General features: G+C 41.0%; 2 protein-coding genes across 11 annotated transcripts in view; one reads left to right on the top strand and one right to left on the bottom strand.

Annotated features, from left to right (window-relative positions):
- The first annotated feature begins 4275 nt into the window (after positions 1 to 4275).
- Positions 4276 to 6137, top strand: LOC147635957 (zinc finger A20 and AN1 domain-containing stress-associated protein 8-like). 2 transcript variants are annotated; one of them, XM_086801375.1, is made up of 2 exons: positions 4276 to 4407; positions 5290 to 6137. In XM_086801375.1, exon 2 carries the CDS (start codon positions 5302 to 5304, stop codon positions 5815 to 5817), a length of 516 nt encoding a protein of 171 aa, XP_086657501.1. In that variant the 5' UTR covers positions 4276 to 4407; positions 5290 to 5301; the 3' UTR covers positions 5818 to 6137. The 2 variants fall into 2 exon arrangements, with proteins under 2 accessions (XP_086657501.1, XP_086657502.1); XM_086801376.1 differs by having other exon boundaries at positions 4318 to 4407; positions 5295 to 6137.
- A 6717-nt stretch (positions 6138 to 12854) lies between these two features.
- The window catches only part of LOC147635956 (protein DAY-LENGTH-DEPENDENT DELAYED-GREENING 1, chloroplastic-like), a 54297-nt gene continuing 43374 nt past the window's right edge, over positions 12855 to 23777 (bottom strand). For 3 of the 9 annotated variants that reach the window (XM_086801370.1, XM_086801373.1, XM_086801371.1), the window contains exon 9: positions 12855 to 13634. In XM_086801370.1, coding sequence (XP_086657496.1) covers positions 13566 to 13634 — 69 coding nt within the window. In that variant the 3' untranslated portion in view covers positions 12855 to 13565. The remainder of the gene's footprint in view (positions 13635 to 23777) is intronic. The other 6 variants (XR_015266473.1, XR_015266476.1, XR_015266475.1 and 3 more) reach the window with 4 other exon arrangements.

The raw sequence follows: 23777 nt of genomic DNA, 5'->3' as shown, positions 1-23777 counted from the left end.
CAAGAGAACTAATCTTGACAATGATCACATAATGAAGAAAATTATTTTTAAAACAATTATAATCGAGTAGCTTGCCTATATGGAGACATATGGTGATAAGAGAATGTAGGCACCATAATCACCTTATTACATGTAGAGAGAAAATTATTTTTACAAAAATTATAATCGAGTAGCTTGCCTATGTGGAGACGTATGGTGATAAGAGAATGTAGGCATTATAATCACATTATTACATGCAAAGAGAAGGCTTTTAGGAAAGAGTAGAAATCAATGGCATACTTGGACAATTAGTGGCATAATTGCAAGAATATGACATCGATAGAAGGTGCAATTAACTGCATGTGCCACTCACATTTAAAAGTAGATGTATCGGTTTACAAAGGGATAAAGTAAATAGGAAATATACTTCCAATCAATCCAAATTAGAATTCTGTGATTAGAAACAAGGTCTAACTAGTGAGTGTCAAATACCATTGTGAATAATTCAAAGAGTGAGTTGGGACAATATCACAATTGTTAGTAAAGTAATCAAAGAGGACTTAAAGATTGACAAAATAGTTAGCGAATGGGCATATGTGTGTGTGTGTATAAACTCCTTTACCCCAAGTATAAGCACACATTAGGCGAGCGTAGGTTAAAACACCAAAGTTATATCTATGTTTAAAATATATATAATAATTGGCCTTGTATTCTATACAATTTGTATTTAAGAAATCTTCATACATACATATGTATGTATGTATGTGTGCATATACATACATACATACATACATATGTATGTATGTATGTATGTTTTTGTGTGTGTGTGTGTGTGTGTGTGTGTGTGTGTGTGTGTGTAACATCTACTCTTTATTGATAATTTTGAAAATGTATTTAAATACTTTATATTGAACATAATATTTATATTCATCTAGTATAAGTTCTTTATCTTGTATCAATAAAAATATTAGATAATAGTGCATATGTTCAAACTTTTCTATCTTTATTCTAGTGTATAGACAAGAGTTAACCTATTTTGTAAGAAACTATTCCAAATTTCCTCATGGGAATTTCTTGAATGTTTTCCACCTATATCTCAAGTTCAATTACACATTAATTAGCATACTTATAAGAGTTAACCTATTTTGTAAGAAACTATTCCAAATTTCCTCATGGGAATTTCTTGAATGTTTTCCACCTATATCTCAAGTTCAATTACACATTAATTAGCATACTTATAAATATCTTATATATATTCTTAAAATTTTGGTCAAGGCCTTTAGTAACCTATGGTATTTCCTACATCACATGTAGTTGAAAATAATAATTATAAAACAAATAATTAACGCACTAAAATGTGGTTCTTTTTTATATTCCTTTTATTGCCCATTCACATGCCACATCACTTTATGTGGCTCAAACTTCCTACTATAAACCTAAACATGGCAATGCACGCTCCCAATAATCAATACAAAAAGAACACAAAGTAACCATGCTACACCACGTGGCTTTTCTATGTTTCCTTTTTAGTAGTATTTTGAGAAGTGATCATTCTTATCTCTTTTAAAGATTCCTTAAAAAATAATTGATTGGTGGTGGCATTATAATTTTTAAATAATGAATATGTCTTTTAAAAAAATCAAGTTTATAAAGTTATTGATTGATAATTTAATTTATATGAGAGAAACATGACAAAGATATATTTAATGCTGAGAAATACAAAGATATGTTTAACGCTAAGTAATACATAACAAAGATATATTTAGAAGAATCTTGAAAAAGACTATTCTTTCATACCTGAAAGATGTGAAATGTTGAGAGTATAAAACAAATATATAAAGTAGATTTTTTTAGAGCCCCCCTCCTCTCTCTCTCTCTCTCTCTCTCTCCTCTCTCTCTCTCTCTCTCTCTCTCTCTCTCACACACACACACACACACACACACACACACACATATTACATGAAACAAATACGCCAAGCCATGAAACGAATGCGCGCACACCCACAAGCTTTTCCATCCCCCTTTTAGGTCATTACCTGGTTGCACCCAACCCCCACGACTAACACTACAAGACACCAAATCTCTATCTGTTAGAATATATGACAAGAAACTAACTTATTTATAAAATGTAAGGTAGGCCTATTGAGAAACCTACTTTTAATTTATATTATACTTCATAACATCTGTTTGGATTAAGCTTCTATGAGTATCATTTTGGGCATAAATCATAGACAATGTGCTACATGATTACATGCTCCAGATTTATATTTATATATGCTATGTGATATGAAATCATACATTTATATATTATTATTATGAGTAATTATATTTAGTATGCTACTATACTTTAAACTATTGATACATAAAATTATACTAATTAATAAAGCCTAATAATCGATGATATTCCTGCCCACCCTACCCTTCAAGATTAATACAGTCATTTTTACACTCAAGTTGTTGCATACACAAATGCAAAACATACATGCAAATTCAAATCACGATGACCTATAACATTATGGCATATTAATTCCTATATCTCTTAGAATTCTCCTCTCCAAACTCTTCCAAATTTTCTCCAAACTTATTCAAATGCACCATGGCATGCAAGTGTTGATTATGACTTCACGTTAACAAATTACTACTCATGGACCAATATTAAATAAGTGAAGAGATGCCACCCATCACCATGTGGCAATCCACCTATTTCTCCATTAATGATTATAATTTAGTACGCTAGATTTTTATTGCAGTTTATCTTTTGCATCTCTTTATAAATTTCATGATAGGAATTTCGTATTCCTATATCTCTTAGCATTCTACTCTCCAAACTCTTCCAAATTTTCTCCAAACTTATTCAAATGCACCATGGCATGCAAATGTTGATTATGACTTCATGTTAACAAATTACTACTCATGGACCAATATTAAGTAAGTGAAGAGATGCTACCCATCACCATGTGGCAATCCACCTATTTCTCCATCAATGATTATAATTTAGTACGCTAACTTTTTATTGCAGTTTATCTTGCACTTTCTTTATGAATAAAATACACAATTCCTATCATGAAATTTATAAAAAGATGCAAAAGAAAAGGGAAAGATACCTTCGTACAATAATGCAAAAGTATAGGGACTATAAAAACAAGTGCATGAATAAACTACCATAAAGGTATACTTTGACATTTCATGCACATCAAGAAGATATTAAAGATTGTCATACAATGTTTTAAAGATTGTCATATAATGTTTTAGCCCCAAAACATGCATGAAAGGAGAAACCTTATGAGAAAAAATGCAAAGGGTAAGTATTGAATATATCCTCAACATTGTCTCTATAAGATAAGAAAGACTAAATTGGGATTATGAAAATGGAAGTGGCATAAATGGAATAAGAAAGATATAATTAGGATAACCATTATGGCGAGGAAGGATGTAATATGGTGAGGAGAGTTTGGACGTGGTGGGTTGAGGATAAAGGTGAATGAATGGGAGTTTGTGACACACTATTTTTGGTTAGGGGTCTCTTTCTCTTTTTCTTTTTTCAATTTATCTTTGTTCGGTGGAGGACCAAGCAAGAGTTTTGATTGGAAAAAGACTCAAGTGAAAGTGCTTAAAATAATCCATGCTTTTATGCCATGTAGCCTTGTGGGCAAGGTAAGGTACTGTAAACAACCAACTTTAAGAAGGGAAGACTTGGAAACGAAGTAACTGGCATGTTGGGTGGCAAACCATTTATTTTTTATGTGGTGTGATGTTGTGGCTTATAGCTTAGAAGATTATAGTATGTAAACGCCAAGGCACTTTGCAATCTTTGATTCAAAATTCTTGCATGCATAGTTTTCTAATGCTAGCTATAGCAAACCCCAAAAAAAATGCGTAAATCGGTTCAACAATTAGAGGCCTAGAAAGAGAGTGCTTACCAAAAAAGGCCTTTAGTACTCACAACCATCACTAAGCAATCTTACTAGTCGTGTAGTCATTTTATCTAAGCCATTAGCCATAAGCAAGCATACACATTGGTTAGTCAAGCTTATTAGCCATTATCAGGCAATTTTACCTATTAGCAAACCAAATTATTAAGCAATCTTCCTCATCACAATAGTCATCTTCTCCCTCCCATTAGCAGCGCGTGTAATCATACATTTCATGGGCACACATATGTACAGAAACCCTTGTGATCCCATGTAATTAATCTCAATGAAGTTAAACATTGTTATCAATTAATTAATCTCAAATGAAGTTAACAAACGTAAACATTGTTATCAATTAATCAAGGCCTAACGTTTATCTAACGTTCATTTTAAAGCAAGCTTAAAATAACAATTTTTTTTTGGGTCTATGTAAGGGTGGCATTTTGCGTTTGAGAAAATAGGTTCGGGGGAGGAGCAGGCCTACCATAGCCGCACAGCTTCGAAGACCCATTGCAAGGTATTCTTCCGTTTCTCCTATTTGTTTGATGCAGGAAAACCTTATTTCGATTTGGCCTGCTCGAGGCCGTGAAAACCTAACAGATGGTTTTTGTGAAAACCCTAATAAGGCTCAGAAACCCTCACAGAATGGGAAAGAAAACCCTAACGGCATGGTACAGAAAGCCCATACAGAATGGGAAAGATAACCCTAACGCCATCATACAGAATGGACCAGAAAACCCCGCTACTGGTTGAAAACCCTAACAGAGGTCCTGCCGATGGGGACCAAAAAGTTGATGTCTCTCACTCGACCTTAACAGAGGCTCTGCTTGAGGGCCTTAGCGCTAACACAGCCCTTGTTGATGGGCCAACCATGGGCCTATAAAACTCTAACCCTAATGCAGGCCCTGTTAGGAAACCCTGCCCCGAACACAGGCCCTGTTGGTTGCCATCACAGAGACCCTCCTGATGGGGCAGAAAGCCCTAATAACCCCCAACACAGGCCCTGCTAGCATTGCAGAGGCTCTGTCGAAGGACTTGTTGATGACCCTTAAGGTGGCATCCGGATGGCTATAACATTATAGTATAGCGGCCCTTTTGATGGGGCAAACCCTAACGTTAAGAGCGGATCCTCTGGACCGACTTACAGGGGGTTCCTAAGATGCCCAAACTTATGAGTATTATTACCTTGAAGTTGGAAACGTAGAGATAATTAAATGATTTCCTACCATGTGTCCACATCTTTTTTTAGAATTTCTTTTTCAAGTAGAAGAAATTACAAATATACATATATATACATACGTACATACGTACATGGGGGGTTGTGTGCGTGCACGCGCGCATGCCTGTGTGCATTTTCAAGGATGTTGTGGAGACATTTTGTGACTGTGACTCTGCACAGGAAAGCTGGAAGATGGACAAGGATGAGACAGGCTGCCAGTCTCCAGAAGGGCCTGTTTTGTGCTCGAATAATTGCGGTTTTTTTGGGAGTGCAACGACCATGAATCTTTGCTCTCGGTGCTATCGAGATGTTCTTGTAAAACAGGCCAAAGCGACGGAGGTGGCAGCTGCCATCTCAGCAGTCCATTCTCAACCAGTGATAGAAAGGCACCTGCATCAGGATGTTAAAGTGTTAGAGGATGGGATGACATCCAGCCAATCTGTGATGACTGAGGCTGCTACTGCCACCCCCAACAGTTCCAAGGCAGTGACTCCCTCCGAGCAGCCGCCTCAGAAGCCCAACAGATGCTTTTCATGCAACAAGCGGGTGGGCCTGACAGGATTCAAGTGTCGCTGTGGCAGTCTGTTCTGCTCTCTCCATCGATACAACGACAAGCATGACTGCTCCTTTGATTATAAAGCAGCTGCCCGAGATGCCATCACGAAGGCTAACCCTGTTATCAAAGCTGAGAAAATCGACAAAATATAGGTCACATAAGAGTACATAAGTTACTATCTTCATACTCTGCCTGCAGGCAGTTATGAAGACAAGTATAAGCTTTGTTGCTTCATATAAAAGAACATGCATCAGTTCTTACTTTGCATCATTGTGACTGTTTGCCCTGGCTGGTGTGCCCAGGCATAGACAAGTTTAAAAGCGTTGTCTGTCTGTTGTGCCGTGGTCTTCTGCATTGCTTCTCACTCTTCACCTGTACAGCCCCATTGATTTAAAGTCTTACCGTATTTATGGTGAGATTATGCTTTTCATGTTTGGTTGTAATCAAGTAAAAAAAAGGTTTATTGAAAAAATAAGCAGCATGTCTCACTGTGGTTATAGAAGATATGGGCCTTTACACATACAGATTGCTTATGCCGATGATCAGCCCGTTCAAGCCCGTTCATGAGGTGCAGTTCCCCACCCACATCGTGAGATGCTGTATATGTTATGATTGTCTCACTGGTTTTTTAATTATTGTGCTAGATTTTTCAACCATGAAGAAAAGATCCCATCGTAATGCTTCTAGATTTGCGGTTGAAGACCATGTTGGACTTTTTTTGTTTGGGGGTGTGTGCTGGGGGATGGGGGGGGGGGGGGGGGGAGAACTCCAGTTCTGGGAGCTGAGGATACCTGTTCAAAACTCACCCCTCTTCCTCATCCCACAAGGGGTGTGAGAAATGAACCCTCCCGCCAAAATAAATAACACTTTTTTGGTTTTTTTTACTGACCAAATGCATGAATTGTTCTTAAAATGGACCTCCTCCAGTGATACTAAAGTTTGGGGGTGCTGTACAATACTTTTTGGGGATATTTTACCCTAAGCCATGCTAGCATATGCTGTTCATGTAAACATTGTAGGACCACTAAGTGTTTGTCTAGGTAGAGAACAAGTATGAAAGTATGATGTGGCTATGAAATGACACAAGGTGACACCCCTCGTGGCAACTTTTTCAAATAGGCCCCATGCCCTAAAAAATATCGTTTCATCAATAGATAAATCCTTTCATGTTATCCCATGAGCAGTAACTCGTACTTGAAGTGGTTATGAACCATGGACCTAGTCTCATCTTATCACTAGCTAAGATATAACTTGAAGGATATAACACATTACATTCCCTCCTTTAAAACAAAAACCCCATAAAATTTACAATATTGCAAAACTTGAGTATTGCCTTTGAGAGAGTGATTCTCCCAGAACACTCTCCAAAAGCGCTTCCAGCTCATGCAGGTTGAGCAAGATTAGAGCCTTTAGCAAATTGTAAGTGCACGCTCATGCACACACGAGAGGATTTTGATGGTGCTAATGGCCTTGAATATAACTATTGTTAACTTTGTTATGAAGAAGTTCGAATTTTTATACTTAAATTCTACTCTCTCTCTCTCTCTCTCTCTCTCTTTCTCTAGAAAGTGCAAGGTCTTGCAAGGACTGGTTATGAGTTGGATTTCTACACTTTTTGTTAATAATATACATAATCCAATTACTTAAATGTCAAGGCCGTGGTCAGGTCTGTATAATTTTGAAAGGATCAAATAGTCATGGGAGGATTTCGGCTCATGTCGGTGACCAACCCTCTTCATGACTCATGTCGATGTCATATCATATGCAGACATATGAGGGACTGGTTGAAACTTGCTTGAAAATCAAACCCATGAGAAAATTTGGAGTGTGAGGTGGTGACATTTAGTCATATCCTCTTAGTAGTCATAGAGTCTTAATCTGGACCATTTCATCAATCACGTTCTTTGTTATCCAAAATGAGAAAGTAGTATGTGGTGCACTTTCTTGAATATATATTTTTTGGGTTTGTAATAGAGATTTGTTGTGGGACGAGGTATGTAATAATAGTTTATGTACACTTATATTGCAATCTACTTGCAGTTGTAATTAATCCTATCTTTGAAACAAATAGTTCTCTACCAAGTATACAATCTGCACAAATATACTTTCACCAAAACGAAAAAATCGAACACCTCATAGAATGCTTGTCCTACCATAATTGATCTCCAAAATTAGAGAAGAATGAAGTTTGGATAAGTTTCTCATATAGCTTAAGGAGAGGTTGTCTTGCATGCCAATAATCATATTCTTGGGCCAAAACCATCTTTAATCACAAAATTTTAACACTTGCCAAATTCAGTTCCATGGTTCTTTTGGATACAATCCATGTGGATAAAGAAATCTCTTTCACATGCTATATCTCGTGTAAGCACACTACGTCATGAGTACCCATACAATCCATGTGAATAAGAAATAAGTTCTGTTTCTCATGGTACAAGTCATATCTTGTGTGTATGCATTCCATAATGTATCTCCCGTTGGAAACAAAGATGACTCCCTCAAAGAATGCATCCTATTAGATTCTTTGTTTCTTGATATACAAGAGCGACATACCCATTAGGCTAAAATTGAAGGCATGTGCATCTTCTTGTCAGCACTTGATTAAAAAAATCTTATATGTAATAGGATTTAGTTTTTGAGAATACATCACAAGGCCACCATCCTACATCAACTGAATTATTAGTGAATTAATGTTCGTGTGTTGATGGCACATGTTAAGGATGCTTGCCCTTGCGACTTGTTAAATATTGTTTTTATATTTTCCTTTTTGCAACTCTATCTTGCTATGGCAACACCTGGCAACATGTTCAATCTCCTCATGGTTCCTTTACCAGGCTTGTCAACTCTCCTATTCATTGGATGTTGTTAGTTTTTTCAAAATCCATTGCACATTAGCAAGTTTTCTTAGCATTAATCATCTATACCTCAGAAAGTTGCAAAATAAATCTAAAGTGATGTTTGGGAAGCGATATTGAGCCAAATTAAGCCTTCTTGAGCCATGGTCTGGAGGTAAGAATTTGCCCACCTTGAGCACAATGAAAGTGACTTTGAAATCCACAATTATAATCATCTCACTTATAATACATTGCAATCATCACCAACAGTCGCCATGACCCATTGCCTAGATTTTCCTCACATTAGCAAGCACCTTCCATGGCCTTGTCTTTAACCACACCACTCATTTGATCCACTCCACATCTATCCCACATTTACGACAATGAAAAATCCTTCGAGCCGCCACAAAGACCACTCGGGTCCATTACAATTGTGAGCACAAGCATGTGCAAAGTCCAATGCCATGCCTCAAACAATGTAATAATCCTTCGAGCTGCCACAAAGACCACTCGGGTCCATTACAATTGTGAGCACAAGCATGTGCAAAGTCCAATGCCATGCCTCAAACAATGTAATAATCTTGACTTCAAGAAAAGAAATGTCAACTAAAGTTGAAGAAAGTAGCCAAGAGCGTCAAAAAAACAGTTGAGTTGGAGTGGTCTTTGTGTTGGAGAAGTGCACCCACATTGCCACACCTTCCGTCCATTGCCCATGCTCGTCATCTACGTATTTCACCTATACGGGCATCACAAATTATTCACTTCTTGCATCTCACACACGCACACATGCACCTACAACTAACCTCATCAACGCCAACCCTCCAAGTACATCTCCGGATAGGGGAACCATGGTGAACACAAGCTTGGTCCATGGTATGACCCATTGCCTAGAGAACCTCAATCTTGTAGGTACCTCTCCAAAGAGCTTCAATGAATGTAACCTTTGCTTCAGCTCCACATTAAAACCACAACCTCCCCTACTCGATGTTTTCACTACTACGAAGAAGCCTCCTCTCTCAACATCACACTATGAGACTGAGACATACTCTCATGTTGTGCCATATGAAGATCCGAACTACTATCTTATCTATCTATTCAAATCATTCCATGGTGGTCTTGGCACTCATTTCACCAATCACGGGACGGGAACACTTCTACCAACTACTTCATAATGAAGGGTCCATGCCACGTCCACAACCAACAGAGGCCTAGCATGAAGAAGCTCTACATTGCCATGCCATCTTGGCACGTTGCTGCCTGGCATCAGGGCTATCCAAAGCTTTCCACCACTTGGCTCACCAGCATTCAGTTATGGATCGGTCTTGAATTCTACCACTTAACCTCGGCTACCAACTTCATGGCCCATCATTGATCACTGACACCTTTTTACCCTAGCAGCTTCACCACCAACTTTAGTGATGTGAGGATGCGACTACCATTATGAAGGGGGGTATGTTAACCACCTGGTTGGTTAACATGGTTTCACCCGCCCACCTACCGTAAAGGCACTTTGCCATCTTACTTGCTCGAACGGGCACTTATCCTTTGTAAGATGGAGCTAGAACATATAAAGCAGCCTTAACATGTGCGTAATGTCAAATAGAGAGAGTCTACAAACTTCGCGTACATGACTGCTTATTAAGACTAGTAATAGAGGCCACACCATTTTTAAGTTTGGTCGACCAAGTATGAAAACTAGTCATTTGTATAGAAGCCAATTTCGACAAGAAGCAACACATAATCATTCCCTTGCAATAGTTTACTTGTGAGCTCTCCTTCTGCCCTCTTCTTACTTGCTTGCATACTATTGGATTCTTGCATGCTAGATGGATGTATATTTGAGTAGGTTTCAATTTAGGTTTTGATCTTTCATTAGCTTCTTCTTTCCCTCCCTTTTGTGAGAAAGAAACATCTTCCATTAGCTTCTTCTTCCCCTGCCTTTTGTGAGAAATAACTATCACCAAGGACCATCTCTTATTGCCTCTATCTAGGCATAGAGAGCTCTCCCTTCCTTCACCCTTTCGTAACAAAGGAGAATTTTGGTGTGACAATGGAGTGAGAACTTGATGGACGAGCTAGCGCACCCATATAGGAAAGTTACAGTTTGCAGCTCTAAGGCAAGACATGCTTCGATAAGGCTAAGGTAAGCTCTTAACTTGAACAAAGTTGCACACATGGAGGAAGACCAAATTGCACCTATAACGAGAGAACAAGAATTCTTCCTCAAAGGACCAAGATCAAGACTAAGAGTGAGAAGCCAGACCAAGATGAAGCGTCACCATTGTGGTAAGATAAAACATATAGCAAAGGAATGTTGGCATCGAACTCCAAGCCAAAGCAAACACGATGACCAAAGAGCAAAGAGCAGGAGAAGAAAAAGACTTCCCATGCAAGAAGTCAAGACCCAAAACCTCTCTTTTAAAATAATTAAAGCCCAACTCATTACTATCCACCCTAATCAGTCCCAACTTGTAGGACAATGTTTCCATTACATTATTTCTTTGAATCAACATCATACACTTCTTCAAATATGTTGTTTCTTACTAGAGCTATGCCAACCTCTTATCCTTACTGATAATCACTTAATCAACTAGCTCATACTCACAAGGGGGGGCCTAGGTTTGAGCCTCCCCAAGGCTACTCGAAGACAACATTGTCTACTTCTACATTTAATTCTCACATCCCTTGAATCTCTTTAGTATTTTTTCATAAATTCTTAACACTTTTTGCTCTTCTAACACACTACTACATATGCTTCTTTTAACCAACAATGTCAAAAGGAGCGCATTGTATGCACTTTCCCAACTCTAGCATTTTGCTCAGGCTTTACCTACCTTATATCCTTCATCACGATCACTTCATCAACCAATTCCTCCGCATAGTTCTCCCATTACTATTCTCTACTTGGATTATGCCAAAATGTTGAGCCTAACTCATTACTATCCACCCAAGTCACCCCCAACTTGCAAGACAATGTTTCCATTACATACATTTCTTTGAATCGACATCATGTAATGGATGCTTTACATGCACTTCTTTAAATAGTGCTTATTACTAGAGCTCTGCCAACCTCTTATCCTTAAGAGATAATCACTTAGTCAACTAGCTCATAGTCAAGGGGGGCCCTAGGTTTGAGCCTCCCCAAGGCTATTTGAAGACATCATTGTCTACTTCCACATTCATTTCTCACATCCCTTGCATCTCTTGTAGCACTTTTTCATACATTCTTCACACTTCTTACTTTTTTAGCACACCACTACATACACTTCTTGTAACCAACATTGTCAAGGAGCACTTTATGCACTTTCCCAACTCTCTAGCATTTTGTTCAAGCTTTACCTACCTTTTATCCTTCATCGCGATCACTTCATCATCAACCCGCCTTACACATAGTTCTCCTGTTACTTTTCTCTACTTAAATTATGCCAAAATGTTGAGCCTACCTCATTACTATCCACCCTCATTACTCCCAATTTGCAGGACAATGTTTCCATTACATATATATCTTTATTGCGACATGAAAGGAGGGACGCTTTACACGCACTTCTTCAAATATATTGTTTCTTACTAGAGCACTGCTAACCTCTTATCCTCAGTGATAATCACTTAGTCAAGTTAGCATTGTCTACTTCTACATTTATTTCTTACATCCCTTGCATCTCCTGTAACAAATACTTTTTCGTACATTCTTAATACTTCTCAATCTTCAAACACACTACTACATACACTTCTTTTAACCAACAACATCAAGAAGAGATTTGTATGCACTTTCCCAACTCTCTAGCATTTTGCTCAAGCTTTACCTACCTAATATCCTTCATCACGATCACTTCATCAACCAGTTTCTAGACATAGTTCTCCCGTTTTCCTTGGGGTGCTATATACAATGGAAGATCGTGTTTACACTTCTTTAAGAAATCATACACAAGATAGGGAGAGGGGGAGGAAAAGGAAGAGGAGAGAACAGGGTGAAATTGAAGGCTGGTGTAGAAATCACTTAGCCATTCACCTAAGGCAAAAAAAGGATGACCTAAGGGAGCCACTCATTACTCACCAAAGCCAAGGCCATCCCTACCTTAACACAAATCTACCACAACAAAACTAGCATAAAAAGAAAGGCAACTGGAGATGAAAATATTGGAAGTTCGCTCAACTCCAATCACAAAAGGCCATAGAAAGGAGCATTTCCACCTACGTGAAGTATGGAATCAGTCAGGGCTGGTAACATAGAATGATGAAGGTTAGCAATAAAAGAATGATGCTGCATTGATGAAACTGCACTTGCACACATAATAAAACTACTCAAACGTGGATTGCCATGCAGATAAAATCATTAGCTGCTCACGAAAAGATAATAAGAGAATGTGTTCTTTTCATATATAATGCTGCAATAATGTAAAGTGGTTTCAAAGAAAAAAGTATTAGTCCTGAAAGTTTTCTTCCCAAGGATTTCTTCTGATTACTCACCATACATTAATGGTGATTGGGATTGTTCTTTCAAAATAGGCAAAGTACTGATAAACCAACATCCACTTTGGCTATTTTTTTCTTCAAAATAGGCAAAGTACTGACAAATCAACATCCACTTTGACTGCGTTGCTACAGCTGGACACTTTGACAACGTTTTGAAACTGCATAAGCTCCACCACTTTATGCCTTGAAGCCAATAATTTAACATGACAAAAACAACCCCCAAAAAAACTCAATTCGATTACCTTCAAGCCATACTGACATGTAAATGCCAAAAGAGTCTTCACTCTGCTTTTGTCAGTATGAAGGTTTCACGTTGAAAACAAGTTTATATCCAGATCTACAAAATCCATGTACACTTCACAAACCAAACCACTAAGGACAATAAGCTGTGATAGTACACAGCTCATTGTTCATAAGAGATTCTATAGCCTCCAGAAAAAAATTGTTAACCAACCTACAACACCACCTGCTATGTATAGGTAATACCCAAAAATATGTATGTATCCAATATGAATGACTTATAAACAAGACCAAATTTAAGCTACAACCTGTTGAAAAAATGGATAAATGATTACTTTATGAATATGATGCAACTAGTGACGCTTCATCTCTTTGAATGTGGCTGCGGCGGATGGGGAGAGCCTGGTGAGAAAGCGGAAAACCTGAAAAACAAGTACAACTCTGTTTATCTTGAATAATTTAACAATAAACAAACACAAACAAGGAAAAGAATATATATTTTTTGCAAACATAAAGAAAAAATAAAAGTGAGTAATTGCTAAAACAGGATACTTGGAAAGTTATAACTTAAATCAAGAAAACTAGTCTTTTTTTTTCTTTTTTTTTTTGGGGGGAGAGAGAGAGAGAGAGAGAGAATCTTATTAAGCTAAGCGGAACTTGTATTCTCATCAGCACCCAAGCATAAGTTGCTCACTGGTTTTCAAAAGAGTCCAGACCCTTGGAAGGACCAGACCCAGTGCTTACAAGGAAGAACAATCGAAGTGTGAAAGAGAAAGTAAATAGATAAGATTTCAAGACGGGAGGGGGGGGGGGGGGTTTGTTTGGGTGTACATTCTGTAAAATCAAACTCATGCACAAAAAGGTTAAGTTTGCAAAGAACATAATATGTACCCATACAAATTCCAACTGTTTGCCGAAACAAAGTCCCCAAACGATAAAAATACGTTATGTACTAAGAAATCTACCCAACAAGTGACATCTTCAAGGTTGACAAACTCCGTATATCTCCTAGAGTTTGCATCATCCTTTTGGTCTTGATACAAGAAAAGACAAAATGTAAAGCTGGTTTTTCAACTAGCACAGCTCTACATTTATCCTTATCAAGTCTATAACCTAATATCTAACCCAAAGCTTTTTTTACAAAATTTTAAATCTAAATATTTTTATTTGTGTAAAGATTGGTAAAGTCAAAATTTTGAAGAGAGAGGGGGGTTGTCTAACGCTATAAGAGGAATTGAAGGCTTTTATAACTGGAATAACTTCAAAATCCTTCAGAATCCAGCCTCCCTAAGTAGGTTACTCCAAAGCTCATGATTAGTGCTTTGAAGAAAAACCTCAACCACCTAGAAACATCAGCTATAAAGGCCTTACAAGCTGATGCCATGAATCTTGGCTTCCAAGGATTTTTATTGAATTTTTTTTTTTCAACTGACCTTTGGCCCAAGATCCTCCCGTAGTTACCAAATTTCACCACCCATAGGCGGCCGTCCGAGTCGCTTATTTATCCACCTGTAGGCGATGCCGTCGAGGAAGCACCAAAGGGGTTTTGAACCGAGGACCTCTTGGTCCTAGGCAAACACCTTCACCACTTGAGCTATCACCTCATTGGCGGATTTTTATGGAATTTCCACTCCATTCAGATAAAGAGGTCTCAGGTTATAGTTAAAATTAAATGACTTGCAAAAGTTTTGGTGCTTTCAAAGATGAAGAGCAACTAGAATACATATGAGATGAGAAGTAACTTCTAAATTGCACTTCACATAACTTTTTGCGAGTAATAGCAAAGGTATTTGAACAATTGTCTAAGTAGGAGATGGTGAGACTATAATAAAATTTATATAGAGACTCTTCATCACTTGAAAAAACTAAGCTGCATTAACTAGATTTACTACTGATGGGACTTCTCTCATCTTCATTTTCACTATTTCTAAACATTTTCCACTAGCATAGAACATGTGGTATTCCTAAGGCTTCTTCAACAACCCCCGCCCCCCCCCCCCCCCCCCCCCCCCCCCGGCGCGCACGCGCCCCAAACAACCAACTAAAAAAGATCTTCGTTAGTCAAAAGAAAGTGTCCTCATAATGCCACCCCCACACCCCACCCTCCAAAGAGGCTAAACAAGTACAAAGAACCCTCATGTGAGGTCTAGAAAACCAAAAACATGAGCGGCAAGAGTTCCATTCCCAATTGGCTTCTCTTGGCATGACTCCGGTTAAATATTAAAAGTGATTAATGTAGGAATAAACCAATGCTAGGTGGTTGTGTAAACTAGCATTCTATTATGTGTAAGCTTTGATTTAAATAAAGTGGTTCCAATGCGTGGGAACAACCGCTAGTGTGTATGAGTTCTTTTGTGTGGGAACAACCTCTTAGAAGAATAATATGTAAGAAGTGGTGTGTAGAAAAGTGACACCTATTAGGGACACATGCCATCATGTTTGACATATGGCATATATGGTGGCAGCATATGCTTCACCTTTGTAAAGGGGGGTCTCCCCTATAAAAGGGACCTTTTTCTAAAATGCAAATATGCTTCCCATGACTCTCGTGTCTTCCTACTTAATTTTCTCATTAATCCTTGCTAACGTGTTGATTATCTTGCTAGCAACATCTCTCTCTCTCTCTCTCTCATATAAGCATATGCCTTCACGATTGATCTGTTTTAGCTCTGATACCAACTGTTGCATCTTGTGATGAGTGTACAAGGAGCACAGCTGATGGAGAGAGAGAGAGAGAGAGAGAGAGAGAGAGAGAGAGAGAGAGGTAGTGTTGCATGTGAACAAGCACCAACTCCAAGGGCACTTTCGCCCTACGGGTTTTTCACCCCTGGACATTTGGTGTAAAAGGACACCTAGACTAGGTTTTATTTTTATCACTTGTACTTGTCACTTATTCATCATTGTGTAAATATACATGCAAGTTCTAGTCCCTCTCTCTCTCTCTCTCTCTCTCTCTCTCTCTCTCTCTCTCTCTCAATTGATTTGCTTCCTTTGTGTGTGTGAAAGCTTCCACTACCCCACAAACCCTAACAATAGGTTCCTGTGGGCCAACAATTAGTATCAGAGCAAAGGGTTTCTATTGTTTTAGGGTTTCTGCTATTTTAGGGTTTTTGATCAAAATCTGCCCAAACCTTTCATACAGGGTACATAACAAGACACCCCGAATCTACCTGTGCAGTTGACATTAGCAAACCCTAATTTCTCAACTGTACGACCCACTCGTATAGCTGCACGATCACTTTTTCTTCACACGTGTGTTCGCCTTGCTCTGTACATCACCTCTGCAAAATCTGCACTTGTTTGGGGATGGTTGTATAGTGCTGACATGGCATTTTGTACTTGCACACAAACTTGAAGCTGGAAAAGTTACCAAAATTTGGGGGTTTTCTGATTTTGGAGTTCCTGAGCTTCCTAGCAGTGGCTATCTACCACAGCAGTATGGTTGAGTAAACTAGCACTGAATGTAGGCTTTAAATAAAGCAGTTCCAACGTGTGTGAATAACTGCCAGTATGTATACGACGTCTCTTGTGTGGAAACAGCCTCTTAAAAGGCATATGTGGTGGCTTCATATTTGGCATATGTGGTGGCATCATATTTAGCATATGCTTTAGAATATGTAAAGGGGTCTCTCCTATAAAAAGGACCGAATGTCTATGATGAATTTATGCTTTCCACTACATCTTGTACTCCCTCAATCCCTTTGAGCTTGTACCATCTGTGAGGGAACCCCCAAATCCTGCAGTCTCTAAAGCATCCTGTCTCGGGGCACAGTAGCAAAAGCTTTATATACCTTCATAAGGTCAAAAAAATCTGAACTTACAAATTGAGAGATTTGAGAAAGAAATAATAGTGAAGAAGGACAAAGACAAAAACAAAGCATTTGAAAGATCAAAAATAAATAAACTAAAAAAACCTAGCTACTAAGGAGAGGAAATCAAAAGATAATATCAAACGAAGACTTTTAATTAAGACATTAACAAAAAAAAACCAAAAACAAAACAAAAACAAACAAACAAAAAAAAGACAAGACAAAACAAAACAAAACAAAAACAAAAACAAAACAAAAAACAAAAACCAAAAAACCAAAAAACAATTAACAATTAACAAGAAAACAAGAAAACAAAACAAAACAATTACATGAATGAAAGAAACTTTAAAATTTATAAAATTTAAAATTTAAAATTTAAAAAAAAAACACAAAGTATACACACTTCTTAATAAGAACTTAAACCTTTTGAGCTGAGATACTAAACAACAACACAAAATAGCAAAACAGAGAACTGTAAACTCTAGACCTAAAGCACTAAGAGCCGGAACCAAACATAAAGCTAAACTTTAAAAAAAGACTTCGACTCAAAAGTGCAACCATGAACTCCAATGTCTCTCCGAACATGAAGTGTAGGTTCATCAACTCTATCGTGCATAGCGTGGACAAAAAGCTATGACATCCCTACTCACGTCATTAGTGCCCGAGAGTAGGTGCAGGTTTGTATAAGGTTTAGTCCAAAAGAACAGGCTTTATAAAACCAGCGAACTGAGTTTCTATCACTCTCCGGAGGTGATGGACATACTCAGCCATGATAGAGACTAGCACTCAAAGTCTGCTCTACGGAATAACAAAAAAGAATCACAAAACATAGGAAAGAACCAAACTAAGTCTATATTAAGCTAGAGCGAGAAAGAAAAGACTAAACAAGGCCTACTCTAAGTTAAAACAACAAACCCTACTCTAAGCTAGAACAAGCCACTTTTACAAAAAAGAGAGCATTGAATTATGAAAAGCTTTGCGGAAGTCCACAAAGCAACAGTAAAGGCGCCGCCCCTCTGAGCTCAGCCTCAAGCACTGATCCATAGAATTTGGCCAACACATGGCCAACCATAATAGTCCTGTAGTTCCCGGGGTCCATAGGGTCGCCCGCCTTATGGATCACAGTGATAGTGTTCGTGGCCCAAGTAGGTGGGAAGCCCTCTACAAGTGCTCGATTAAATAGGTGGGCCATGAAAGCAACAAGTATATCTCGGATCCCAGTATGATCTGCGGCTCGTCCATGCTTTAGCCTCCGAATAGCTGTCTCCACCATGGCTGTAGTAAAGAGAGGGGGGCTAGTAGGTCAAGGCTCTAGTGGGTGTGAGAGGGGTGGCTGATCTGGGACATGATAGAGGGAATTAGCATAGGTGTGCCAAACCTGTGGATCAGTGAAGGGGTTGGGTGGACAGGGCTATCAAAACTGCCTCCAGGCTTCAGCTGAGTTGTTACTCAAGAATAGTTTGTAGGACTCCCAATATTTCTCCATCTCGTATGCGCGTCTCTTGCGACGGGTAAGGGCATGGTTCAATCTGTGCGCCTCGCGGGTGGAGATCTCCCTGACTCTACCTGCCCTTTGAGGCATGCCCGAGGATCACGGCACTCATCGTCATACCAACCATTCTGCGGCATCATCCCAGTTTTGGCGCTATTGGTGGAGTGAAAAGTGTGAGGGAAGCTAGTAAGGGCGGAAGAGTGTAAAAGGTCAATGAGCAGTGTACTGAGGGTGGCTAGAAGGGCAGAGGGGTCCATAGAAAGTAGGCCCAAGTATATAGCGTTACTATAAAGATGATCACACTCGTGCGTGAAGTGCATAGTGGTGTGGTGTGTGATGAGGGGTGGTGGGGGTTGTCATAGAAAAGGAGAGAAAAGTGTGGTCGGCACCAACCAGGCAAGTGGGGATAGTGAAATCATGTACGAGCTCAGCAGATTCCCTGGAACCCAAGAGGTAGTCTACTGTGCTGCTCCCTCCTCCGTGTGGATAGCAAGTGAAAGCTCCGGATGCTGGCAACCGATTCATCCCGTTATAGATAACAAGATGATGCCTCAAACCTAGCTCCAAGAGTTGTCGGCCGTACTGAGTGATATCTCCTCTGTCTGTTGATCTCCACTCAACCCCCGATTCCTGGAGGGAGGGTAACTCTATGGGGTCCCTAGAGTCGAAGGCATTGCACTATCGACTCTGTGTCCTCACGTTGAAGTCCCTAGTCAAGACAACCTCACCTAGTTGCATATATTGTGTGATGTCCTCTGATAGGGCCTCATACACTGACTCCAGCCTCTCTCTATGCCCCTGCTCCTCCTCCGGCAGCTCGTGTAAACCGGCCTTGGTCTTCAAACAAAACCAAAGGGCAGTGCAAAAACAAACTTGCACACAAAACACTTCAACACCTTTGAAGACCTGGAAAAGGAAAACAAATAGGGGGAGCTAGAGTGCTCCTACAAACAGTACACGGACACCGATTGGCCCCGAAACGAGTCCAGCCATCAGGTGGCGCTCTGCTTTCTGCAGTCCAGCGCTCTGCTTTTTCATCAATCAAGAGGTGCCTAGCTACCATGCCATCTGCTCGCCCCTCTCCAAGTGAGAGAGAGAGAGAGAAAGCACAAGCGCCTGTGCAATCCCCTTGTTTTTCCACCAATAGAGAGGCGCCTGCAGCAGCCCGCCAATCCCTCCTTAGAAAAAGCACACAAGTGGCCCCCAATAATAGCTTATGGGCCACGTTTTCTTTCATAAAGAGTATTATCAAGTTTTTAAAGGTTTTTAAAATCTTTTGTCCCCTCCCCCCACATGGGGTTGTGAAAAAGGGACTTTAAAAAAAAAAAACCTTGAGTCCTTTTTGACTTCCAAACCGATGCCATTCACACTGTCCACCATGTCCCCGTGCACACCTGCATACTATCTAGAGAAAAACACGGGGTCGAGACACTCGTCATTGGGCTGTGTCAATCGTGCATAGTGGGATGTGTCAGGTGCAAGGTAGCATAGTGCTATGTATAGTACATGGGTAGCCGTCACCTGGAGTCTCACCCACATAAAGCGTGCCTCCTCATCCCGCCCAACAATGTGAATCCTCGACTGAAGACCAGAATAGCAATGCCTCCTGATCCTCGAAAGCTACCCTCCCTGCAAGTGCTTCCTCTAAAAGCCGACTCCCACTGATATCCCTCCACCCGTGGTAGGCCTCTCTCCTAACTCTGGTGTGTCTCTGTCAAGAACACGATATCTATGTCTCCCATTACCTCCTCTATCCATCCTTGGTCGAACCATAGTGCTCCATTGCAGTTCCAAACCGCAATCCATAGCTCTATCTCATAGGCCGCACGGCCCTATGCGTCGATGATGACATAACCATCTCTATACACTGCCCTCTTCCCTGCCTTCCAGGCCTCTATTACTCTAGGCATTTGCTACTTACAGTGTGCTATTTGTTTGGGAGTGAGGTCGTCATCTAGATAGCTCGGGGTACCTTCGAGCCTTGATAGTATGACCCTCTTCTTCATGAAGGCCACCCTCTTTGTTTCATCCTCAAACAAGAGGATGAGGGCTCGTGCACGCGTAAGGTCTTTGCCAGCTCTCCACGCTTTGGCAAAGGGGAGGGGTTCCTCTTCCTTGTAGTCGAGTTTTTTACATAGAACTTTCCCATCCTCTTCAAGAGAGGTACCTTCCTTTTCCACTATGCCACTGATCCGTACGTTGAGCTTGCAGGCTTTCCTTAGCTTTTCTTCGGTGATTGTTGTGTTGACGAGGTCGACCTCCTTGAGTGAGACGGCCCTTGCTTTGCTTTCACCATCTTCCACTCATCCTCCACTTCTTGCTTGACCTCACTATTCACTACGTTGACCCAAGCCTTCTTGGTGGCTTCCATTTGTGCTTTCAATGTTGCGAGCAACCTCCTCCACCGCCGATGTGGTCCTCTCCTTGAACTCTTCTTGTGCTTTTTTGAGCTCCGCTATGTCGGCTACAACATCGGGAGGGAGCTCCCCTTCTTATCTCTCGGTACGGGTTTAACAGTAGTCACTTTGTCTCTTAGTTGTTGTAGCTCAATCTTGAGGACTTCCTTCTCGTCCTTCACGGCGACCATCTCCGCTCGCAAAAGGGTGTTCTCCTCGTCAAGTTTGATGAATTTCTCCATTAAGCTCTTCTGGCACACATTTATGGCCCCGTCCATGTCCTTCTTCCTTCTTGTTCTCCAAGAGCAATTTCTTCAATCTGCTTTCCATGTTCTCCATGAGTTCCTGTGAAGTAGGCATTGATAAAAGGGAGGGAGAAAATTATGTTGCTGCCTTGGGGGCTTGAGGAAGGGTGGGTGGGATAAGGGAGGCGGGAGGAGCCACGTGTAAGGCACGGGGAGCACGCAGCGCGCAGGTGCGAAACCGCAGACTGCGACATGCTGATGCCAGCAGTGTGAAGCACAAGCAGGGCAAGGTGCACAGGTTCACCCCATCGCTGGATGAGAGAGAGAGAAATAAAGAAAGAAAGAAAGCTGTATTAACGTCTACTAGAGGCCGAACTCGACCTATGAGACAAATCAATGTACAACTGTCAATGTCTTCTGGTTGTCCAAAAAAAAAGGACAAAATGAACATGAAATAAAGTACGAAAGTACTGAGCTAGTGGGGGGGGGGGGTGTGATGGATGGTGCACTACTGCTAGAGGCTCAGTATGCAACCTATATACGTAGGGTATACAAGAATGCAATGCAGATCTGTCTAGCGCCAACCAGTACCATAATGGGAGTGTAATATGTGATACATAGGCGATGGCAAGGCAAAAATACCTTGGAGCATGATCTCCGAGCGTGAGTGTAAGTGAGCTAGCCGCTCCTGGATATGGTGTTGATGTCGAGCCCGTATCTTTGTGATCTCCCTCTGATATAGTCTGGGAGTTTGGTAGCCTGGTGCTCTCGGTCTCCGTCTGGCTCGGAGGTCTGCAGCGCGCTGAAGTGTAACCCCCTCCTGTGTTAGGGTAGGCACTGGGATAGATCTCTGGAAGAAATCAGTGAGTTGGAGCTCACTGCCATAAATCCTACCGAAGGACTCTGTTCCTCTCACTATGAGAGAGCTAGATGTGTGGTGCATGTATATCATACTGGAAAGGTGGCAGCCGATCAATGTCGAGACAATGCTGAGTGAGCCACTGTATCATCTATGAATACCATGATCTCCTATCTCCACTCTCTGCGAGCTGCCTGGACGCCTCAAAAGCTCTATGTGAGAGTCGATCTGATGGCATATCTCTGATCCTCTATATGAAGAAGATCGTCTGGAAAAGGGCCTCTACTAGCATAGGAGGTGCAGCAAACTCCGTCCGGACAATGTCATGTGGGATGGAAAGTTTGTTGCGGATCATCCGTGAGAGCATGAGAATCAGAGGCCTCTCTATCTAAGACCATGTGGAGGTGGCAAGCCCAGGTGCCCATACTGCTGCAGCATACATCAAAGCAGGGGTGACCAGTGTGTCAAACAACCACCCCTTCGTGCGGGGCTCCTGGAAGTGTGCCTGATGACACTGTCTCTCTAGCATGGCCAGAGCTGCATACCCTCGTGTGAGTCAATCCCTGGCTGCCTATGCCATGGTAAATCTTCTTGGCGGAGTCGTAAATGTAATCCCCAGGTACACATATGAGTCTACCCCCTCTACCTATCCTCTAGCTAGTGTGAAGATGGCCCATCGTCGAACCGGCCCTGAGGTGTGGAAAATCATGGCCTTGGTTTTCCCAAGGTTCACTATTAGGCCCCTCTGTGTGCAGAAGTCATCGAGTGCATGGAGATGGTGTTGTAGTCCCATCCGCGACTCAGAGACCAGAATAATATCATTTGCATATAGCATAATGTGGACTGTGGTACCTGAGATTTCTACCCCATCCCCACCACCGTGACCAATGAAGTCAGCCACCTCATCGATGTATAGCCCAAATAGTGTAGGAGAGAGTGGGCATCCTTGCTTCACACCTATGGTGCTAGCAATAACATCAAATAGCCCCCATGTGCCCGAGGACCTGCTCATATAAAGCATAGATGCCCCAAATCATCTCTGATGGGATCCCCAATGACAGTAGGCGCTGGAAGAGTCTCTCTCGTGGCACCGTGTCAAATGCTTTGCAGAAATCCACAAAGCAGCAATATAATCTCTTCTCCCGTGCCCTAGCCTGGTCAATCAGACATCTCAGAGTGAATATATGGTCAATAGTGGAGAAAGCTCGTCGGAATCCAGCCTGCCCTGGTGCTCGCAGTCCCTCCTCCTCTGCATATGAGCTCAACTCTGCCTCGAGCACTGTGCCATAAAGTTTGGCCAATGTATGACCAATCATGATAGTCCTGTAGTTGTTGGGGTCTAGCATGTCTCCCGCTTTGTGGAGAGGCACGATGGTGTGCATAGTCCACTCAACTGGTAGGCCCTCCACTAGTGCCCTATTAAAGAGGTGAGCAACAAAGGGTCCAAGTGTATCAGCTGCATAAATAAGATGCTCACTCTGTATACCTGTGTGGTCAGCCGATCTCCCATGCTGTAACCGGCGGATAGCTCTCTCTACCATCGAGGCGGTAAAGAAAGTAGAGGTGGTAGGCGGGACTCCTGTGGCTGTGGTATGGGCGGCTGCTGAGGGATATGGTAGAGGCTCTTTGCATATGTGTGCCATGTGTGTGGATCCTCAATCAGGGTACGAGGGCGAGGCTCTCTCATCCTGCGCCGTTGCATCTCTGCTCATAGTAGGTGGTATATATCCCAGTACTGTGCCATATGCACGCCTCTTACGGCGT

This window comes from Cibotium barometz, chromosome 8 (assembly GCF_041138505.1).
Source record: "Cibotium barometz isolate CiBa-2024 chromosome 8, ASM4113850v1, whole genome shotgun sequence".
NCBI lineage: Eukaryota > Viridiplantae > Streptophyta > Polypodiopsida > Cyatheales > Cibotiaceae > Cibotium > Cibotium barometz.
This window is presented reverse-complemented; position numbering and strand designations above follow the sequence as displayed.

Excerpts from the sequence above, each read along its gene's own strand:
- LOC147635957 (XM_086801375.1), top strand. The coding sequence starts at position 5,302 with ATGGACAAGGATGAGACAGGCTGCCAGTCTCCAGAAGGGCCTGTTTTG.